This window comes from Pseudophryne corroboree, chromosome 7 (genome assembly GCF_028390025.1).
Source record: "Pseudophryne corroboree isolate aPseCor3 chromosome 7, aPseCor3.hap2, whole genome shotgun sequence".
In the NCBI taxonomy this organism is placed as follows: domain Eukaryota; kingdom Metazoa; phylum Chordata; class Amphibia; order Anura; family Myobatrachidae; genus Pseudophryne; species Pseudophryne corroboree.
In genome coordinates, this window is record NC_086450.1 from 27,579,596 (window position 1) to 27,602,891 (window position 23,296).

Here is a 23,296-nt window from a genome sequence, read left to right on the forward strand (position 1 = left end):
GCATCAGTCCAAAACTGATGAAACTATAACATAACCCTTATGTAAGCAAAACTATATACAAGTCTCGCAGAAGTAGTCCGCACTAGGGACGGGCGCCCAGCATCCTCTACGGACTACGAGAAAAAGATTTACCGGTAGGTTTAAAATCTTATTTTCTCTTACGTCCTAGAGGATGCTGGGGACTCCGTAAGGACCATGGGGATTATACCAAAGCTCCCAAACGGGCGGGAGAGTGCGGATGACTCTGCAGCACCGAATGAGCAAACATTAGGTCCTCCTCAGCCAGGGTATCAAACTTATAGAACTTTGCAAAGGTGTTTGAACCCGACCAAGTAGCAGCATGGTACAGTTGTAGTGCCGAGACCCCTCGGGCAGCCGCCCAAGACGAGCCCACCTTCCTCGTGGAATGGGCCTTGACCGATTTTGGCAACGGCAATCCAGCCGTAGAATGCGCCTGCTGAATCGTGTTACAGATCCAGCGAGCAATAGTCTGCTTTGAAGCAGGGGCGCCAACCTTGTTGGCTGCATATAGGACAAACAGTGCCTCTGTTTTCCTGACTCTAGCCGTTCTGGCCACGTAAATTTTCAAAGCCCTGACTACATCAAGGGACTCGGAATCCTCCAAGTCTCGCATAGCCACAGGCACCACAATAGTTTGGTTCATATGAAAAGATGACACCACCTTAGGCAAGAACTGAGGACGGGTCCGCAATTCCGCCCTATCCATATGGAAAACCAGATAGGGGCTTTTATGAGACAAAGCCGCCAATTCCGACACTCGCCTAGCCGAAGCCAAGGCTAATAACATGACCACCTTCCAAGTGAGATATTTCAACTCCACCGTTTGAAGTGGTTCAAACCAGTGCGACTTAAGGAAACTCAACACCACGTTAAGGTCCCAAGGTGCCACCGGAGGTATAAAAGGAGGCTGAATATGTAGCACTCCCTTCACAAAAGTCTGTACTTCTGGGAGAGAAGCCAATTCTTTTTGAAAGAAAATGGATACGGCCGAAAACTGAACCTTAATAGAGCCCAATTTTAGGCCCAAATTCACTCCAGTCTGTAGGAAGTGAAGGAAACGGCCCAGATCGAATTCTTCCGTAGGAGCATTCCTGGCCTCACACCAAGAAACATATTTTCGCCATATACGGTGATAATGTTTAGCTGTCACGTCCTTCCTAGCCTTTATCAGTGTAGCAATGACCTCATCCGGAATGCCTTTTTCCGCTAGGATCCTGCGTTCAACCGCCATGCCGTCAAACGCAGCCGCGGTAAGTCTTGGAACAGACAGGGCCCCTGTTGCAACAGGTCCTGTCGTAGAGGAAGAGGCCACGGATCTTCTGTGAGCATTTCCAGCAGATCCGGATACCAGGTCCTTCGTGGCCAATCTGGAACAATGAGAATTGTTCTCACTCCTCTTTTTCTTATTATTCTCAACACCTTGGGTATGAGAGGAAGAGGAGGAAACACATAGACCGACTGGAACACCCACGGTGTCACTAGGGCGTCTACAGCTACCGCCTGAGGGTCTTTTGATCTGGCGCAATACCTCTGTAGCTTTTTGTTGAGGCGGGACGCCATCATGTCTATCTGGGGCAGTCCCCACTGACTTGCAATCTGCGCAAAGACTTCCTGATGAACTCTCCTGGATACAGGTCGTGTCTGCTGAGGAAGTCTGCTTCCCAGTTGTCCACTCCCGGAATGAACACTGCAGACAGTGCGCTTACATGATTTTCCGCCCAGCGAAGAATCCTGGTGGCTTCCGCCATTGCCACTCTGCTCCTTGTGCCGCCTTGGCGGTTTACATGAGCCACTGCGGTGATGTTGTCTGACTGGATCAGAACTGGTTGGTCGCGAAGTAAGTTCTCCGCTTGACGTAGGGCTTTGTATATGGCCCTCAGTTCCAGGATGTTGATGTGATGACAAGTCTCTTGACTTGACCAAAGTCCTTGGAGGTTTCTTCCCTGTGTGACTGCTCCCCACCCTCTGAGGCTCGCGTCCGTGGTCACCAGGATCCAGTCTTGAAAGCCGAACCTGCGGCCTTCTAAAAGGTGAGCACTCTGCAGCCCCCACAGGAGAGATACCCTGGCTCTGGGGGACAGGGTGATCAGCTGATGAATTTGTAGATGTGACCCGGACCACTTGTTCAATAGGTCACATTGGAAAGTCCTTGCATGGAATCTGCCGAAGGGAATGGCTTCGTATGTTGCCACCATCTTTCCCAGGACTTGAGTGCAATGATGTACTGGCACTTGTTTTGGTTTCAATAGGTTCTTGACTAGAGTCATAAGTTCCTGAGCTTTTTCTATCGGAAGAAAAACCTTTTCTGGTCTGTGTCCAGAATCATGCCCAAGAAAGTCAGACGAGTCGTAGGAACCAGCTGCGACTTTGGGATATTAAGAATCCAGCCGTGTTGCTGTAACACCTTCAGTGAAAGTGACACGCTGTTCAGTAACTTCTCTCGTGATCTCGCTTTTATGAGGAGATCGTCCAAGTATGGGATAATTGTGACACCCTGCTTGCGCAGGAGCACCATCATTTCCGCCATTACCTTGGTGAAAATCCTCGGGGCCGTGGAAAGCCCAAACGGCAACGTCTGAAATTGGTAATGACAATCCTGTTCCGCAAATCTCAGGTACGCCTGATGAGGAGGATATATGGGGACATGCAGGTATGCATCCTTTATGTCCAGAGACACCATAAAATCCCCCCCTTCCAGGCTGGCGATGACCGCTCTGAGCGATTCCATCTTGAACTTGAACCGTTTTAAGTATAGGTTCAGGGATTTTAAATTCAAAATGGGTCTGACCGAACCGTCCGGTTTTGGGACTACAAACAGAGTTGAGTAGTAACCCTTCCCTCTTTGAAGCAGGGGAACCTCGACCACCTTCCCTCTTTGATGCAGGGGAACCTCGACCACCACTTGTTGAAGACACAATTTGTGAATAGCATTTAACACTATCTCCCTTTCTAGGGGAGAAGTCGGTAGAGCCGATTTGAGAAACCGGCGAGGAGGCACCTCTTCGAATTCCAGCTTGTATCCCTGAGAAACAATTTCCATTGCCCAGGGATCCACCTGTGAGTGAACCCAGATGTGGCTGAAAAGTCGAAGACGTGTCCCCACTGGGGCGGACTCCCTCAGCGGAGCCCCAGCGTCATACGGTGGATTTTGCAGAGGCCGGGGAGGATTCTGTTCCTGGGAACTAGCTGTGTTGTGCAGCTTTTTTCCTCTGCCAAGAAAGGACGATCCACGTACTCTTTTGCTTTTATTTGAACGAAAGGACTGCATTTGATAATGTGGCGCTTTCTTAGGCTGTGAGGGAACATAAGGCAAAAAATTTGATTTACCTGCTGTAGCTGTGGAGACGAGGTCCGAGAGACCTTCCCCAAACAATTCCTCACCCTTGTAAGGCAAAACCTCCATATGCCTCTTTGAGTCGGCATCACCTGTCCACTGCCGGGTCCATAAGACTCGCCTAGCAGAAATAGACATAGCGTTTATTCTGGAACCCAGTAGACTAATGTCTCTTTGAGCATCTCTCATATATAAGACAGCATCTTTTATATGTCCTAGGGTCAACAAAATGGTATCCTTATCTAGGGTCTCAATTACCGTTGATAATTAATCTGTCCATGCTGCTACAGCGCTACAAACCCAGGCCGACGCAATTGCCGGTCTGAGTAATGTACCAGAATGTGTGTAAATGGACTTCAAGGTAACCTCCTGCTTGCGGTCAGCAGTTTCCTTGAGGGTAGCTGTATCTTGGGATGGCAGCGCTATCTTTTTTGATAAGCGTGTCAATGCTTTGTCTACCTTAGGAGAGGATTCCCACCGTATACTGTCTGTTGGCTGGAAAGGATACGCCATAAGAATCCTTTTGGGAATCTGCAGTTTTTTGTCTGGAGATTCCCAAGCTTTTTCACATAATTCGTTCAACTCATGTGAGGAGGGAAAAGTTACCTCAGGTTTCTTTCCCTTATACATGTGTACCCTCGTGTCAGGGACAGGGGGTTCCTCTGTGATATGCAAAACATCTTTTATTGCAATAATCATATAACGAATACATTTAGCCACTTTTGGCTGTAACTTTGCATCATCGTAGTCGACACTGGAGTCCGAATCCGTGTCGGTATCTGTGTCTCCTATTTGGGATAGTGGGCGCTTTTGAGACCCGGAAGGTCCCGGCGACATAGGGACAGACATGGGTTGACTCCCAGACTGTTCCCTAGCTTCAGCCTTGTCTAATCTTTTGTGCAATAAAGTAAGAATTTACTTACCGATAATTCTATTTCTCGTAGTCCGTAGTGGATGCTGGGGACTCCGTCAGGACCATGGGGATTAGCGGCTCCGCAGGAGACAGGGCACAAAAGTAAAAGCTTTAGGATCAGGTGGTGTGCACTGGCTCCTCCCCCTATGACCCTCCTCCAAGCCTCAGTTAGGATACTGTGCCCGGACGAGCGTACACAATAAGGAAGGATTTTGAATCCCGGGTAAGACTCATACCAGCCACACCAATCACACTGTACAACCTGTGATCTGAACCCAGTTAACAGCATGATAACAGCGGAGCCTCTGAAAAGATGGCTCACAACAATAATAACCCGATTTTTGTAACAATAACTATGTACAAGTATTGCAGACAATCCGCACTTGGGATGGGCGCCCAGCATCCACTACGGACTACGAGAAATAGAATTATCGGTAAGTAAATTCTTATTTTCTCTGACGTCCTAAGTGGATGCTGGGGACTCCGTCAGGACCATGGGGATTATACCAAAGCTCCCAAACGGGCGGGAGAGTGCGGATGACTCTGCAGCACCGAATGAGAGAACTCCAGGTCCTCCTCAGCCAGGGTATCAAATTTGTAGAATTTTTCAAACGTGTTTGCCCCTGACCAAGTAGCAGCTCGGCAAAGTTGTAAAGCCGAGACCCCTCGGGCAGCCGCCCAAGATGAGCCCACCTTCCTTGTGGAATGGGCATTTACATATTTTGGCTGTGGCAGGCCTGCCACAGAATGTGCAAGCTGAATTGTACTACACATCCAACTAGCAATCGTCTGCTTAGAAGCAAGAGCACCCAGTTTGTTGGGTGCATACAGGATAACAGCAAGTCAGTTTTCCTGACTCCAGCCGTCCTGGAAACCTATATTTTCAGGGCCCTGACAACATCTAGCAACTTGGAGTCCTCCAAGTCCCTAGTAGCCGCAGGTACCACAATAAGCTGGTTCAGGTGAAACGCTGACACCACCTTAGGGAGAAACTGGGGACGAGTCCGCAGCTCTGCCCTGTCCGAATGGACAATCAGATATGGGCTTTTGTGAGACAAAGCCGCCAATTCTGACACTCGCCTGGCCGAGGCCAGGGCCAACAGCATGGTCACTTTCCATGTGAGATATTTCAAATCCACAGATTTGAGCGGTTTAAACCAATGTGATTTGAGGAATCCCAGAACTACGTTGAGATCCCACAGTGCCACTGGAGGCACAAAAGGGGGTTGTATATGCAGTACTCCCTTGACAAACTTCTGGACTTCAGGAACTGAAGCCAATTCTTTCTGGAAGAAAATCGACAGGGCCGAAATTTGAACCTTAATGGACCCCAATTTGAAGCCCATAGACACTCCTGTTTGTAGGAAATGCAGGAATCGACCGAGTTGAAATTCCTCCGTGGGGGCCTTCCTGGCCTCACACCATGCAACATATTTTCGCCAAATGCGGTGATAATGTTGTGCGGTCACCTCCTTCCTGGCTCTGACCAGGGTAGGGATGACCTCTTCCGGAATGCCTTTTTCCCTTAGGATCCGGCGTTCAACCGCCATGCCGTCAAACGCAGCCGCGGTAAGTCTTGGAACAGACATGATCCTTGCTGAAGCAAGTCCCTTCTTAGTATCTCTTGAAGTTCCGGGTACCAAGTCCTTCTTGGCCAATCCGGAGCCACGAGTATAGTTCTTACTCCTCTCCGTCTTATAATTCTCAGTACCTTGGGTATGAGAGGCAGAGGAGGGAACACATACACCGACTGGTACACCCACGGTGTTACCAGAGCGTCCCAGCTATTGCCTGAGGGTCTCTTGACCTGGCGCAATACCTGTCCAGTTTTTTGTTCAGACGGGACGCCATCATGTCCACCTTTGGTCTTTCCCAATGGTTCACAATCATGTGGAAGACTTCCAGATGAAGTCCCCACTCTCCCGGGTGGAGGTCGTTCCTGCTGAGGAAGTCTGCTTCCCAGTTGTCCACTCCCGGAATGAACACCGCTGACAGTGTTATCACATGATTTTTCGCCCAGCGAAGAATCCTTGCTGCCATTGCCCTCCTGCTTCTTGTGCCGCCCTGTCTGTTTACGTGGGCGACTGCCGTGATGTTGTCCGACTGGATCAGCACCGGTTGACTTTGAAGCAGAGGTCTTCCTAGGCTCAGAGCATTGTAAATTGCCCTTAGCTCCAGTATATTTATGTGGAGAGAAGTCTCCAGACTTGACCACACTCCTTGGAAATTTCTTCCCTGTGTGACTGCTCCCCAGCCTCTCAGGCTGGCATCCGTGGTCACCAGAACCCAGTCCTGAATGCCGAATGTGCTGCCCTCTAGTAGATGAGCACTCTGCAGCCACCACAGAAGAGACACCCTTGTCCTTGGAGACAGGATTATCCGCTGATGCATCTGAAGATGCGATCCGGACCATTCGTCCAGCAGATCCCACTGAAAAATTCTTGCGTGAAATCTGCCGAATGGAATCGCTTCGTAAGAAGCCACCATTTTTCCCAGGACTCTTGTGCATTGATGCACTGACACTTGGCCTGGTTTTAGGAGGTTTCTGACTAGCTCGGATAACTCCCTGGCTTTCTCCTCCGGGAGAAACACCTTTTTCTGGACTGTGTCCAGAATCATCCCTAGGAACAGCAGACGTGTCGTCGGAAACAGCTGCGATTTTGGAATATTTAGAATCCACCCGTGCTGTCGTAGAACTACTTGAGATAGTGCTACTCCGACCTCCAACTGTTCTCTGGACCTTGCCCTTATCAGGATATCGTCCAAGTAAGGGATAAATAAGACGCCTTTTCTTTGAAGAAGGATCATCATTTCGGCCATTACCTTGGTAAAGACCCGGGGTGCCGTGGACAATCCAAACGGCAGCGTCTGAAACTGATAGTGACAGTTCTGTACCACGAACCTGAGGTACCCTTGGTGAGAAGGGCAAATTGGGACATGGAGGTAAGCATCCTTGAAGTCCAGGGACACCATATAGTCCCCTTCTTCCTGGTTCTCTATCACTGCTCGTGTTCAAAGATTTCAGATTTAGAATAGGTCTCACCGAGCCGTCTGGCTTCAGTACCACAATATAGTGTGGAATAATACTCCTTTCCTTGTTGTAGGAGGGGTACTTTGATTATCACCTGCTGGGAATACAGCTTGTGAATTTTTCCAATACTGCCTCCCTGTCGGAGGGAGACGTTGGTAAAGCAGACTTCAGGAACCTGCGAGGGGGAGACGTCTCGAACTTCCAATCTGTACCCCTGGGATACTACTTGTAGGATCCAGGGGTCCACTTGCGAGTGAGCCCACTGCGCGCTGAAACTCTTGAGACGACCCCCCACCGCACCTGAGTCCGCTTGTACGGCCCCAGCGTCATGCTGAGGACTTGGCAGAAGCGGTGGAGGGCTTCTGTTCCTGGGAAGGGGCTGCCTGCTGCAGTCTTCTTCCCTTTCCTCTATCCCTGGGCAGATATGACTGGCCTTTTGCCCGCTTGCCCTTATGGGGACGAAAGGACTGAGGCTGAAAAGACGGTGTCTTTTTCTTTATACGGCAATACTTCCATGTGCCGTTTGGAATCTGCATCACCTGACCACTGTCGTGTCCATAAACATCTTCTGGCTCAAGGGTATCAATATTTTCAGTCAGGGAATCCGACCAAGCCACCCCAGCGCTGCACATCCAGGCTGAGGCGATCGCTGGTCGCAGTATAACACCAGTATGTGTGTATATACTTTTTAGGATATTTTCCAGCCTCCTATCAGCTGGCTCCTTGAGGGCGGCCGTATCTGGAGACGGTAACGCCACTTGTTTTGATAAGCGTGTGAGCGCCTTATCCACCCTAAGGGGTGTTTCCCAACGCGCCCTAACTTCTGGCGGGAAAGGGTATAACGCCAATAATTTTCTATCGGGGGAAACCCACGCATCATCACACACTTCATTTAATTTATCTGATTCAGGAAAAACTACAGGTAGTTTTTTCACACCCCACATAATACCCTTTTTTGTGGTACTTGTAGTATCAGAAATATGTAACACCTCCTTCATTGCCCTTAACATGTAACGTGTGGCCCTAATGGAAAATACGTTTGTTTCTTCACCGTCGACACTGGAGTCAGTGTCCGTGTCTGTGTCGACCGACTGAGGTAAATGGGCGTTTTAAAGCCCCTGACGGTGTTTGAGACGCCTGGACAGGTACTAATTGGTTTGCCGGCCGTCTCATGTCGTCAACCGACCTTGCAGCGTGTTGACATTATCACGTAATTCCCTAAATAAGCCATCCATTCCGGTGTCGACTCCCTAGAGAGTGACATCACCATTACAGGCAATTGCTCCGCCTCCTCACCAACATCGTCCTCATACATGTCGACACACACGTACCGACACACAGCACACACACAGGGAATGCTCTGATAGAGGACAGGACCCCACTAGCCCTTTGGGGAGACAGAGGGAGAGTTTGCCAGCACACACCAAAACGCTATAATTATACAGGGACAACCTTATATAAGTGTTTTCCCTTATAGCATCTTAATATATAATAATATCGCCAAATAAGTGCCCCCCCTCTCTGTTTTAACCCTGTTTCTGTAGTGCAGTGCAGGGGAGAGCCTGGGAGCCTTCCTAGCAGCGGAGCTGTGTAGGAAAATGGCGCTGTGTGCTGAGGAGAATAGGCCCCGCCCCCTTTTCGGCGGGCTTCTTCTCCCGTTTTTCTGACAACCTGGCAGGGGTTAAATACATCCATATAGCCCCAGAGGCTATATGTGATGTATTTTTAGCCAGCATAGGTACTTTCATTGCTGCCCAGGGCGCCCCCCCCAGCGCCCTGCACCCTCAGTGACCGTTGGTGTGAAGTGTGCTGAGAGCAATGGCGCACAGCTGCAGTGCTGTGCGCTACCTCATGAAGACTGAGAAGTCTTCAGCCGCCGATTTCTGGACCTCTTCTCTCTTCAGCATCTGCAAGGGGGTCGGCGGCGCGGCTCCGGTGACCCATCCAGGCTGTACCTGTGATCGTCCCTCTGGAGCTAGTGTCCAGTAGCCTAAGAAGCCAATCCATCCTGCACGCAGGTGAGTTCACTTCTTCTCCCCTAAGTCCCTCGTTGCAGTGAGCCTGTTGCCAGCAGGACTCACTGAAAATAAAAAAACCTAACAAAACTTTTACTCTAAGCAGCTCTTTAGGAGAGCCACCTAGATTGCACCCTTCTCGGCCGGGCACAAAAACCTAACTGAGGCTTGGAGGAGGGTCATAGGGGGAGGAGCCAGTGCACACCACCTGATCCTAAAGCTTTTACTTTTGTGCCCTGTCTCCTGCGGAGCCGCTAATCCCCATGGTCCTGACGGAGTCCCCAGCATCCACTTAGGACGTCAGAGAAATTTACATTAGCACTTAAAACATTCCACATATCCATCCAGTCAGGTGTCGGCGCTGCCGACGGAGACCTCACATTCATACGCTCCCCCTCCTCCCTAGGCGAGCCTTCTACCTCAGACATGTCGACACACGCGTACCGACACACCACACACACAGGGAAACTCTTATCTGAAGACAGCTTCCCCACCAGGCCCTTAGGAGAGACAGAGAGAGAGTATGCCAGCACACACCCCAGCGCTATATGACCCAGGAAGAAACACAAAATGTTTACCCAGTAGCGCCTTTTATATGTATATGCCCCTCCCCCCTCTTGAAAACCCTCTGTAACCGTGAGTAAGCAGGGGAGAGTCCGGGGAGCTTCCTCTCAGCGGTGTGCTGTGGAGAAAATGGCGCTGGTGAGTGCTGAGGGAGAAGCCCCGCCCCCTCGGCGGCGGGCTTCTGTCCCGCTCAAAAATCTTAAAAAACTGTTGGGGGCTCTTTATATACATGTACAGTGCCCAGCTGTACAAGTATATATGTATTTTTGCCAAAGGAGAGGTTTATATGCTGCCCAGGGCGCCCCCCCTGAGCCCTGCACCCTTACAGTGACTGTCGTGTGTGAGGTGTATGGGAGCAATGGCGCACAGCTTTACTGCTGTGCGTTACCTCTGTGAAGATCAAGAAGTCTTCTGCCACCTCTAAAATCTTCTTTTCTTCTCATACTCACCCGGCTTCTATCTTCCGGCTCTGCGAGGAGGACGGCGGCGCGGCTCTGGGACGGACGGCGAGGGTGAGACCTGCGTACCGATCCCTCTGGAGCTAATGGTGTCCAGTAGCCTAAGAAACAGAGCCTTGAAACTCACAGAAGTAGGTCTGTTTCTCTCTCCTCAGTCCCTCGATGCAGGAAGTCTGTTGCCAGCAGGCTCCCTGAAAATAAAAAACCTAACTAAAATACTTTCTGACAGGAAACTCAGGAGAGCTCCCTGTAAGCACCCAGTCTCCACTGGGCACAGTATCAAACTGAGGTCTGGAGGAGGGGCATAGAGGGAGGAGCCAGTGCACACCCAGATCCAAAGTCTTTCTTAAAGTGCCCATGTCTCCTGCGGAGCCCGTCTATCCCCGTGGTCCTTACGGAGTCCCCAGCATCCTCTAGGACGTAAGAGAAAAATAATTTGGTCCATCAGGGGGGGTTTCTGGGTACTCACACCCCATTAATCAAAGCCTTAAATGAGATTTCGCCGAGCAGTATTTCAGCTTTATTTAATGGAAGGGATGGATATAAAGTTGTATGAGGGTGGAATTTCATGTGACGTCAATTGTACAACGCACCACTGGAGACTGTCAGCCTCTTTGTATTGGGAGATGTCTTGTGAGAGCGGACAGTCTGGAGTGCACCTGGAGGGACCATTCTGGCGTTTTACAGGCATGCCCACTGGCTTCCTATATTACCTCCAATAGAAGCAAACTAAAGAGCGGAACCATGCAGGACAGATGTGGGACAAGTACTATCAAACATTTATAGTAATTCCCTCTTTACATGTTCACTAAGACAGACATGAGCGCACTCACCAACAGGACCAATAAAGAACAATGGCACACGCCAAGTCACTAAGGTCAAACTCACATCTACCAATCTGCAATCACCTTTAAACAGCACAAGCGCACGATTGGCCGCTGTGGATTTTGCACCTTTATTCCACATTAGTAAATTAGACTCATTAGGACGGAACTCTGACCCACCGGTAGACTGGCGACAGAAAAGTATAGGGGGCACCTACTGTGTATCTGTTGCAGCCAGATTTGGGGAGCAGGTGCCGGTAATGACGCATCGGCGAGGCTTAGCGTTGAACTCAGAGATCAGTAACTCCAGGCTGATCTGAGCTGTTCCGTAGCTCGTAGGCGTATATGTCACAATCACATCGATTACTCCGTCCGCGGGAATAATTCCTGAAACAGACGGAAGACAAAATGTGTGTGTGTCAGATCCATGTAGCCCTAAATATAGCACCTCCCTCTTATATGGGGTCGGGTGTGATATACCAAACGCGGCATCCCGATGGTGAAAGTCCAAAACCTAACCCCCCCCCCCCCCCCCCCCGAAGCCTAACCGCAACCCTCCCCGGTGGTGCCTAAAACTAACCCCCCCGCCCCCCTTTCTTCAGCCTAACCATAACCATCCCCCCACAGCCTAAGTCTAACCACCACCCCCGCGCGCATCCCCGCGGCATACCTCTCCGGCGGCCTGGCAAACACTCGGTCGGGATTCCGGCACCGGCATTGTGGACCTAGTCAGTGTCAGGATTCCGGCGTCGGTATTTCGAATGCCAAGATCCCGACTGGATCCACTGATATAATGTGGACCGTTAAGGGTTAAATCCTATACATCACTTTGTAATAATGAAAAAATAAATATAGCGAGTTTACTTAATTTTTATTTTGCTATTGTTGTTGCTATAAATAAACCAATTTAATATTGTGCCTTATTTTATAATGAACTTCCACGCTTATGAACCGCAGAAAGCTCATTAAGCTAATTATGAATGAGCATGACAGGCATTCGGTAACTATTTGACCAAGTTATTACAGTAATCCGGGTATGGTGACAATTATTGACACATCCTGCTGCAGATGATACAACTGAGCAAGCACATAAGAATGATTAACACAAATAAATGACAATTACTATGATATTGCACCGAACTGAATTTAGATAAAGAATGATGACACATCCTGCGCACCCAGCCGACATTAGGGAGAATACAGCAAGACGTGCCGCAGTGTTGTCATAGTGACTGGCGTATTTACTGCGTCTGGGGTTTATTCCCAACTAAGTGCCTCATTCACAGTTAGGCGTCAGTGCAGCTACAGGGTGTGATGTGCGCCTGGATACACCATGGGGCTGATTCATAGCTGTACGCTAATGAATTCGCAGCTGCGATCCCGTACGCAGATACTGCGCAAGAATATGCAAATGTCTCGGCCAGCAGGATTTGTATTTAGATGCCCATCGGCGGCTTTGCCAATCTCAGCAACTGCGTACAAAGACGCAGCGCAATCCCAGATCCTTTGATAATCGGTGTTTTGATAATGCGGAATGAGGCGCTGGAGCCACCTTTACTGCGGGCTGGCAGATGCGGCCAGTGACACACCCTGAAAACGGCTGCGACATGCCTGAGTTTTCACCGGAACTTCCCGAAACCACCCCCAAATGGTCCTTTCTCTCAATCACTTTGTGACTGAGGGGTCTATTCATGAAGCAGTGAAAAGTGTGGAGAAGTGAGCCAGTGGAGAAGTTGCCCATGGCAACCAATCAGCATTGAAGTAACATTTCTAATTTGCATACTAATGTAAGGAGCAGCTGATTGGTTGCCATGGGCAACTTCTCCACAGGCTCATTTCTCCACACTTTTCACTGCTTCATGAATAGACCCTTAAATCCTCACTACAAGTGACTACAGCAATGACCTTTGATGCGTGAGCAAAGTGCAATGTTTGCATGCAAAGAAAATACTGGCTGCTCTTACATGCAGCACACAAGTAGCGATTCTGCCAAGCTGCTCTCCCTTTCCCAACTCTGTCTGCACATTTTTAATGTAGCCCTCTCCGCTCACCCTGTAGCACAACATGGCATTGCCACGTCTAATGGGGCTCATAGTGAAAACAGACCAAAGTGCTACAGGCACAGGGGGAACACACAGGGCTTGCTGTAGTGCTTAATGGAAATGTGTGCTAGTCACGTAAATGTTCTTGCAGCCATATTTTGAGTTGGGTATGTCCGCTTGTGCTTGGAGAGGCGGCCGGAGAAGGTGACCTGTGAGTCAGGGGTGTTAATGTATAAGTTGAGTACAGCACAGTAGTAAGGCGCCACAGCTGTTGACATGGCTCGCTGGTATCGAATCAGGCTGTGAACCGCTTATGATTCACCGAGCGTCGGGTGGTCAATCAGAAACTGGTTTCAATGGTGTCGGCAGACCGTACTGTGTGGTGGCCTGATTTCACCTGAACCGGACCCCACAATTTCTGATGGCAGCACTGCGGCCTGTGGCAAGTTGCAGAGGTGATGAGAATTTCCGCACTATACGCTAAATATCAACCTGCACATATCTAAAGATTCATTTTCAGGCCTGTACATAGTAATTACACTCATATTACAAATCAGGGCAAGAACCATAAGGGCTGCAAACATTGCAGCCCTCACGCTGGGAAAATAAATCTGTAACACAAGCCCTGATAGGTACAGGCCGAGCTCTGGATGAAGAGAAAGGCTCTGCCGCCCTCCACTGGGTAAAGACGTTCCAAACCGTGGACCTTATTTAAATATAAGGTCTGGCAGAAGCTGAAAGTAAAAGCTGGCGATAAGCATATACGCAAATGCAGTGGCAACATTTTTTTTAACCAATTTATCCTGATAATTCCACACTTTCTCCTGCCACTGTATGGACACTTACATTTTCCTATCTGCATTTTGGTATTTACACATCATGAGACAGATGCAACCTTCTCATTCCTTCCATCGGAAATGCTCACTGACAAAGCACGTCTAATTCTGTATTACACAGTGCAGCAACTGGGTATGAGAAAGCTCTTGTTCCTGACTCCTCTTACTCCCATTAAACCTATAAAACATGGCTGATCTCACGTCTCCCACCAGTACGTGACTGGTCACAGCGATACATACCGGAAACTGGAGCAGTGTGGAAATCTTTGTGAGACTGCGTAGAAATGATGGAAAACTCAAAATCAATTGGACAGCTGCAGCGTAAGGTGATGACGTGCCGTGCACTGTGATGAAAGACAGAGAGATAAGAAGTGTGCCGACACAGTTGTTCTTTATTGTGCCACATAATTCTACAAATGCTAAACTGGTACCCTAAAAATGTCACTGTCCCCAACACGGGTTCAGTATGAGTTACCGATGGACGGGATACCGAGGTCAGTATACCGACAGCGGCATCCCGTCCATCAGAATCCCAACAGCCCCCCATTAAGCCCCCTAACTCCTTTTCCCTACCATAACCCTAAATTTCCCTTTTGGGTGCCTAACCCTAACCCTCCCCGCTTCGTGCCTAACTCTAACCTCACCTTTTATGTGCCTAACCTACCGTCCCTGGTCTCTAACCTTTCCGTTGCTGCACCCTAACCATCCTTCTGTTGCCTAAACCTAACCCCCCCACCCCGCGGCAGGACGGCAGCGCATCCCGCTGTCCGAACGATCGGGATACCACTTGTCTGTATTTTGATGTTAGCATTCCCCCCGGCGTCGGTATATTGACGCCGGGTTTGTGTCTTCCCTCAGGATCCCGATGTCGGTATATCGACTGGCGGGATCCCGTTCGTCGGAAAGCTAACTGCTTCCTTTCAACACAGTGTATCATTTGTATTTAAACTATATTTTTGTTAGAAATATTTTACATTGTACTGGTATATTGCTGGAATAAATTACTTTAACTGGTGGGGCTGCAGCTATTATTCTTGTCCTTCGCCTTCTCCATCAGTCTCAATTCCTCGTCATCCCAGAAAAATGTCAGTGTAAGTAACTCTGGCCCTCATTCCGAATTGATCGCTAGCTGCTTTCGTTCGCAGCGCAGCGATCAGGCAAAAAATCGGCACTTCTGCACATGCGTATGGGGCGCAGTGCGCATGCGCGAAGTACTTTCACAATAGCCAATGTAGTTTTACACAAGGTCTAGCGACGCTTTTCAGTTGCACTGCTGGCCACAGAGTGATTGACAGGAAGTGGTTGTTTCTGGGAGGTAACTGACCATTTTCGGAGAGTGTGTGAAAAAACGCAGGCGTGCCAGATAAAAATGCAGGGGTGGCTGGGGAAACGTAGGCGTGGCTGGCCGAACGCAGGGCGTGTTCGTGACGTCAAAACAGGAACTGAACAGTCTGAAGTGATCGCTAGCTAGGAGTAGGTCTCGAGCTACTCAGAAACTGCACAATTTTTTTTGTAGCAGCGTTGCGATCCTTTCGTTCGCACTTCTGCTAAGCTAAGATACACTCCCAGAGGGCGGCAGCCTAGCGTTTGCACGGCTGCTAAAAACAGCTAGCGAGCGAACAACTCGGAATGAGGGCCTCTGTGCTATCTAGCTTGCCTGTCAGCCTTAACAGTGGTGCCAAGAGGGAATCGGGCAGTTACCTGCGCCCGGGCTTGTTGGAGGGGATTGGTGCAGATATGACCGCTCTAGTGCTATGGTGCAGTTTCGCCTTTGGCTTTGTAACGAAGTTCAGCCAAAGGGCGAAACGTACGTCTGCACCAATCCACCAGTATGCCAAAAGAATAGCAGGGACTGTTCTGAATTATCCTAATTATACTGTGTCTTATTAGTTACAAAAGATTTAGATTTGATGCAGTTCTCCTGTTTCAATTATTTCTCATGTGTTTTCTTTGGGGATTTAATGTGTCCTGTTTAATTAGAGAAAATGGCATAACAAATGAACAAAGCAAGATAAACTGTATGCAGCACAAATTACTGGAATTAATGGATAGTTATTTGTTACTTGACACTTTGGGGCAGATGTATTATTATGTCCTTAACGTTCTTTATGTAACGTTTGGCATATCACCGTTTTATCATGTTGACATGCCCACACACATCACTCTTATGTATGAATATTAGCCCTTTGTTTATACCACTTCTTTATTCCCCCCCCCCCCCCCCCCCACGGCGTTCTGCATCCTCTGCAGAATTTGCCGTTAGCTCTTATGCCGCAAATTGCGCAGTAATCATAATACTCAGCAGGGGGCTGTGCCTGTCACCCTCTGCATGCACGATTCATCTGATTCAACCTGAGACTTTCCAGCTCCCAGCGAGCCATGCAGTGTGAACCGGCGCATGCGCGGAGGAGCCCTCAGGACGTTGTGGCCAGACAATAAAGTTACTTTTTTTTAAAAAGGAAAAATAAGAATTTACTCACCGGTAATTCTATTTCTTGTAGTCCGTAGTGGATGCTGGGGACTCCGTAAGGACCATGGGGAATAGACGGCTCCGCAGGAGACTGGTCACATCTAAAGAAAGATTTAGGACTATCTGGTGTGCACTGGCTCCTCCCCCTATGACCCTCCTCCAAGCCTCAGTTAGGACACTGTGCCCGGAAGAGCTGACACAATAAGGAAGGATTTTGAATCCCGGGTAAGACTCATACCAGCCACACCAATCACACCGTATAACTCGTGATAGGAACCCCGGTTAACAGTATGATAACAACGGAGCCTCTGAACAGATGGCTCGCAATAACAACCCGATTTGTGTAACAATAACTATTTACAAGTATTGCAGACAATCCGCACTTGGGATGGGCGCCCAGCATCCACTACGGACTACGAGAAATAGAATTACCAGTGAGTAAATTCTTATTTTCTCTGACGTCCTAGTGGATGCTGGGTACTCCGTAAGGACCATGGGGATTATACCAAAGCTCCCAAATGGGCGGGAGAGTGCGGATGACTCTGCAACACCGAATGAGAGAACTCCAGGTCCTCCTCAGCCAGGGTATCAAATTTGTAGAATTTTGCAAACGTGTTTGCCCCTGACCAAGTAGCAGCTCGGCAAAGTTGTAAAGCCGAGACCCCTCGGGCAGCCGCCCAAGATGAGCCCACCTTCCTTGTGGAATGGGCTTTTACAGATTTAGGCTGCGGTAGTCCCACCGCAGAATGCGCCAGCTGAATAGTGATACAAATCCAGCGCGCGATAGTCTGCTTAGAAGCAGGAGCACCCAGTTTGTTGGGTGCATACAGGATAAACAGCGAGTCAGTTTTCCTGACTCCAGCCGTCCTGGAAACATAAATTTTCAGGGCCCTGACTACGTCCAGTAACTTGGAATCCTCCAAGTTCCTAGTAGCCGCAGGCACCACAATAGGCTGGTTCAAGTGAAACGCTGATACCACCTTCGGGAGAAACTGAGGACGAGTCCTCAACTCTGCCCTATCCATATGGAAAATCAGATAAGGGCTTTTATATGACAAAGCCGCCAATTCTGACACATGCCTGGCCGAAGCCAGGGCCAACAGCATGACCACTTTCCACGTGAGATATTTCAAATCCACAGTCTTAAGTGGTTCAAACCAATGTGATTTCAGGAACTCCAAAACCACATTGAGATCCCAAGGTGCCACTGGGGGTACAAAAGGAGGCTGAATATGCAGAACTCCATTGACAAAAGTCTGAACTTCAGGCAGTGAAGCCAGTTCTTTCTGGAAGAAAATCGACAGGGCTGAAATCTGGACCTTAATGGACCCCAATTTGAGGCCCAACGTCACCCCTGCTTGCAGGAAATGCAGGAATCGACCCAGTTGAAATTCCTCCGTTGGGGCCTTCCTGGCCTCACACCAAGCAACATATTTCCGCCAAATGCGGTGATAATGTTTTGCGGTGACATCCTTCCTGGCTTTGATCAGGGTAGGGATGACTTCCTCCGGAATGCCCTTTTCCTTCAGGATCCGGTGTTCAACCGCCATGCCGTCAAACGTAGCCGCGGTAAGTCTTGGAACAGACAGGGCCCCTGCTGCAGCAGGTCTTGTCTGAGCGGCAGAGGCCAAGGGTCCTCTGAAAGCATCTCTTGAAGTTCCGGGTACCAAGCTCTTCTTGGCCAGTCCGGAACCACGAGTATAGTTTTCACTCCTCGCCTTCGTATTATTCTCAGTACCTTTTGACCATTTGTCCAACAGGTCCCACTGGAAAGTCCTTGCGTGGAACCTTCCGAATGGAATTGCTTCGTACGAAGCTACCATTTTTCCCAGGACTCGTGTGCATTGATGTACCGACACCTGTCCCGGTTTTAGGAGGTCTCTGACTAGAGATGACAACTCCTCGGCTTTTTCCACTGGAAGAAACACTTTTTTCTGGTCTGTGTCCAGAATCATTCCCAGGAACAGAAGACGTGTCGTCGGGACCAGCTGTGACTTTGGAATATTGAGAATCCAGCCGTGCTGTTGTAGCACTTCCCGAGAAAGTGCTACCCCCACTACCAACTGTTCCTTGGACCTCGCCTTTATCAGGAGATCGTCCAAGTACGGGATAATTAAAACTCCCTTCTTGCGAAGGAGTATCATCATTTCGGCCATTACCTTGGTAAAGACCCTCGGTGCCGTGGATAACCCAAACGGCAGCGTCTGGAACTGATAGTGACAGTCCTGTACCACAAATCTGAGGTACTCCTGGTGAGGAGGGTAACTGGGGACATGCAGGTAGGCATCCTTGATGTCCAGAGAGACCATGTAATCCCCCTCGTCCAGGCTCGCAATAACCGCCCTGAGCGATTCCATCTTGAACTTGAACTTTCTGATATACGTGTTCAAGGATTTTAAATTTAAGATGGGTCTCACCGAACCGTCCGGGGTTTCGGTACCACAAACATTGTGGAATAGTAACCCTTTCCTTGCTGAAGGAGGTGTACCTTGACAATCACTTGCTGTGAATACAGTTTTTGGATAGCCACCAACACTGCCTCCCTGGCAGAGGGAGTTGCTGGTAAGGCAGACTTTAGAAAACGGCGGGGGGGGGGGGGGGGGGGGGGGGACGTCTCGAATTCCAGCCTGTACCCCTGAGATACTACTTGAAGGATCCAGGGATCCACCTGTGAGAGAGCCCACTGTGTGCTGAAATTTCTGAGACGGGCCCCCACCGTACCCGGGTCCGCCTGTGAAATGCTGTGGACTTACCGGACGCGGGGGAGGACTTTTGCTCTTGGGAACTGGCTGTATGCTGCAGCTTTTTCCCTCTACCTTTGCCTCTCGGCAGAAAGGATGCGCCTCGAGCCCTCTTGTGTTTATGGGGCCGAAAGGACTGTACTTGATAATACGGTGCTTTCTTTTGCTGTGGGGTAGCCTGTGGCAAAAATGTCGATTTCCCAGCCGTAGCTGTGGAAACGAGGTCTGAAAGACCATCCCCAAACAGTTCCACCCCCCTATAAGGCAAAACTTCCATGTGCCTTTTTGAATCGGCATCACCTGACCACTGCCGAGTCCATAACCCCCTTCTGGCGGCAATGGACATTGCGCTTATTTTTGATGCCAGCCGGCAAATATCCCTCTGTGCATCGCGCATGTATAAGACAGCGTCTTTTATATGCTCTACTGTTAGCAAAATATTGTCCCTATCCAGGGTATCAATATTATCCAACAGGGAATCTGACCACGCAGCAGCAGCACTGCACATCCATGCTGATGCAATCGCTGGTCGCAATATAATGCCCGTGTGTGTATATATAGCTTTTAGGGTAGCCTCCTGCTTTCTATCAGCAGGATCCTTTAGGGCGGCCGTATCCTGAGACGGTAGTGCCACCTGTTTTAATAAACGTGTAAGCGCTTTATCTACCCTAGGGGATGTTTCCCAACGTGACCTATCCTCTGGCGGGAAAGGGTACGCTGCCAATAACCGTTTAGAAATTATCAATTTCTTATCGGGGGAAGTCCAGGCTTCCTCACACACCTCATTTAATTCCTCAGATGCAGGAAAAACTACTGGTAGTTTTTTCTCACCGAACATAATACCCTTTTTTGTGGTACCTGGGGTACTATCAGAAATGTGTAATATATTTTTCATTGCCTCAATCATGTAACGGGTGGACCTATTGGAGGGTACTCTAGTCTCATCGTCGTCGACACTGGAGTCGGTATCCGTGTCGACATCTGTGTCTGCCATCTGAGGTAGCGGGCGTTTTAAAGCCCCTGATGACATTTGAGACGCTGGAACAGTCACATGTTGAGCAGCCGGCTGTCCTATGTCGTCAAACCTTTTATGTAAGGAGCTGACACTGTCACGTAATTCCTTCCATAAGTCCATAAACACAGGTGTCGACCCCTCAGGGGGTGACAACACATTTACAGGCATTTGCTCTGCCTCCACATCATTTTCCTCATCATACATGTCGACACAGCGGTACCGACACACAGCACACACACAGGGAATGCTCTGACAGAGGACAGGACCCCACAAAGCCCTTTGGGGAGACAGAGGGAGAGTATGCCAGCACACACCAGAGCGCTATATAACAGAGGGATATCACTATACAGAGTGTTTTCCCCTATAGCTGCTTGTATTATATATATACTGCGCCTAAATTTAGTGCCCCCCCTCTCTTTTTTACCCTTTCTGTAGTGCAGGACTGCAGGGGAGAGCCAGGGAGCGATCCTTCCAGCGGAGCTGTGAGGGAAAATGGCGCCTGTGTGCTGAGGGAGATGGCTCCGCCCCTTTTTCGGCGGGCTTTCTCCCGCTTTTTGTGTTATTCTAGCAGGGGTAATTTACACCTATATAGCCTCTGGGGCTATAAATGGTGTCAGTTTTGCCAGCCAAGGTGTTAATATTGCTGCTCAGGGCGCCCCCCCCCCCCCCCCAGCGCCCTGCACCCATCAGTGACCGAAGTGTGTGGTGTGCATGAGGAGCAATGGCGCACAGCTGCAGTGCTGTGCGCTACCTTGGAGAAGACAGAAGTCTTCAGCCGCCGATTTTCCGGACCTTCTTGCTTCTGGCTCTGTAAGGGGGACGGCGGCGCGGCTCCGGGAACGGACGACGAGGTCGGGTCCTGTGTGCGATCCCTCTGGAGCTAATGGTGTCCAGTAGCCTAAGAAGCCCAAGCTACCACCACTTAGGTAGGTTCGCTTCTTCTCCCCTTAGTCCCTCGCTGCAGTGAGCCTGTTGCCAGCAGGTCTCACTGTAAAATAAAAAACCTAAACTATACTTTCTTTCTAGGAGCTCAGGAGAGCCCCTAGTGTGCATCCAGCTCGGCCGGGCACAGAAATCTAACTGAGGCTTGGAGGAGGGTCATAGGGGGAGGAGCCAGTGCACACCAGATAGTCCTAAATCTTTCTTTAGATGTGCCCAGTCTCCTGCGGAGCCGTCTATTCCCCATGGTCCTTACGGAGTCCCCAGCATCCACTAGGACGTCAGAGAAAATAAGATTTTACTTACCGATAAATCTATTTCTCGTAGTCCGTAGTGGATGCTGGGGACTCCGTCAGGACCATGGGGATTAGCGGCTCCGCAGGAGACAGGGCACAAAAATAAAGCTTTAGGATCAGGTGGTGTGCACTGGCTCCTCCCCCTATGACCCTCCTCCAAGCCTCAGTTAGGATACTGTGCCCGGACGAGCGTACACAATAAGGAAGGATTTTGAATCCCGGGTAAGACTCATACCAGCCACACCAATCACACCGTACAACTTGTGATCTGAACCCAGTTAACAGTATGACAACGTAGGAGCCTCTGAACAGACGGCTCACAACAAGAACAACCCGATTTTTTTGTAACAATAACTATGTACAAGTATTGCAGACAATCCGCACTTGGGATGGGCGCCCAGCATCCACTACGGACTACGAGAAATAGATTTATCGGTAAGTAAAATCTTATTTTCTCTAACGTCCTAGTGGATGCTGGGGACTCCGTCAGGACCATGGGGATTATACCAAAGCTCCCAAACGGGCGGGAGAGTGCGGATGACTCTGCAGCACCGAATGAGAGAACTCCAGGTCCTCTTTAGCCAGGGTATCAAATTTGTAAAATTTTACAAACGTGTTCTCCCCCGACCACGTAGCTGCTCGGCAGAGTTGTAATGCCGAGACCCCTCGGGCAGCCGCCCAGGATGAGCCCACCTTCCTTGTGGAATGGGCCTTGACAGATTTAGGCTGTGGCAGGCCTGCCACAGAATGTGCAAGTTGAATTGTGCTACAAATCCAACGAGCAATCGTCTGCTTAGAAGCAGGAGCACCCAGCTTGTTGGGTGCATACAGTATAAACAGCGAGTCAGATTTTCTGACTCCAGCCGTCCTTGAAATATATATTTTCAATGCCCTGACAACGTCCAGCAACTTGGAATCCTCCAAATTGCTAGTAGCCGCAGGCACCACAATAGGCTGGTTCAGGTGAAACGCTGACACCACCTTAGGCAGAAAATGAGCACGCGTCCTCAGTTCTGCCCTGTCCGAATGGAAAATCAGATATGGGCTTTTATACGATAAAGCCGCCAATTCTGACACTCTCCTGGCTGAAGCCAGGGCCAGTAGCATGGTTACTTTCCATGTAAGATATTTCAAATCCGCCGATTTGAGTGGCTCAAACCAATGGGATTTGAGAAAATCCAAAACTACATTAAGGTCCCACGGAGCCACTGGGGGCACAATCGGGGGCTGTATATGTAGTACTCCTTTTACAAAAGTCTGGACTTCAGGAACTGAAGCCAATTCTTTCTGGAAGAAAATCGACAGGGCCGAAATTTGAACCTTAATGGACCCCAACTTGAGGCCCATAGACAATCCTGTTTGCAGGAAATGTAGGAATCGACCCAATTGAAATTCCTCCGTGGGGGCCTTCCTGGCCTCGCACCACGCAACATATTTTCTCCAAATGCGGTGATAATGTTGTGCAGTCACCTCCTTCCTGGCTTTAACCAGTGTAGGGATGACCTCTTCCGGAATGCCTTTTTCCTTTAGAATTCGGCGTTCAACCGCCACGCCGTCAAACGCAGCCGCGGTAAGTCTTGGAATAGACACGGTCCCTGCAGAATCAGGTCCCGTCTTAGAGGTAGAGGCCACGGATTTTCCGTGAGCATCTCCTGAAGTTCCGGGTACCAAGTTCTTCTTGGCCAATCCGGAGCCACGAGTATCGTTCTTACTCCCCTTCGCCGTATAATTCTCAGTACTTTAGGTATGAGAGGCAGAGGAGGAAACACATACACTGACTGGAACACCCACGGTGTT

The 23,296-nt window shown here is 49.5% G+C and overlaps 1 protein-coding gene across 2 annotated transcripts in view; it reads right to left on the reverse strand.

The window, feature by feature from the left end:
• CFAP221 (cilia and flagella associated protein 221) overlaps positions 1 to 23,296 on the reverse strand; it is a 202,711-nt gene that overhangs the window by 120,231 nt on the left and 59,184 nt on the right. For both annotated transcript variants that reach the window (XM_063932818.1, XM_063932817.1), the window contains exons 7-8: positions 14,279 to 14,382; positions 11,379 to 11,547 (exon numbers count right to left, since the gene is read on the reverse strand). In XM_063932818.1, coding sequence (XP_063788888.1) covers positions 11,379 to 11,547; positions 14,279 to 14,382 — 273 coding nt within the window. The remainder of the gene's footprint in view (positions 1 to 11,378; positions 11,548 to 14,278; positions 14,383 to 23,296) is intronic.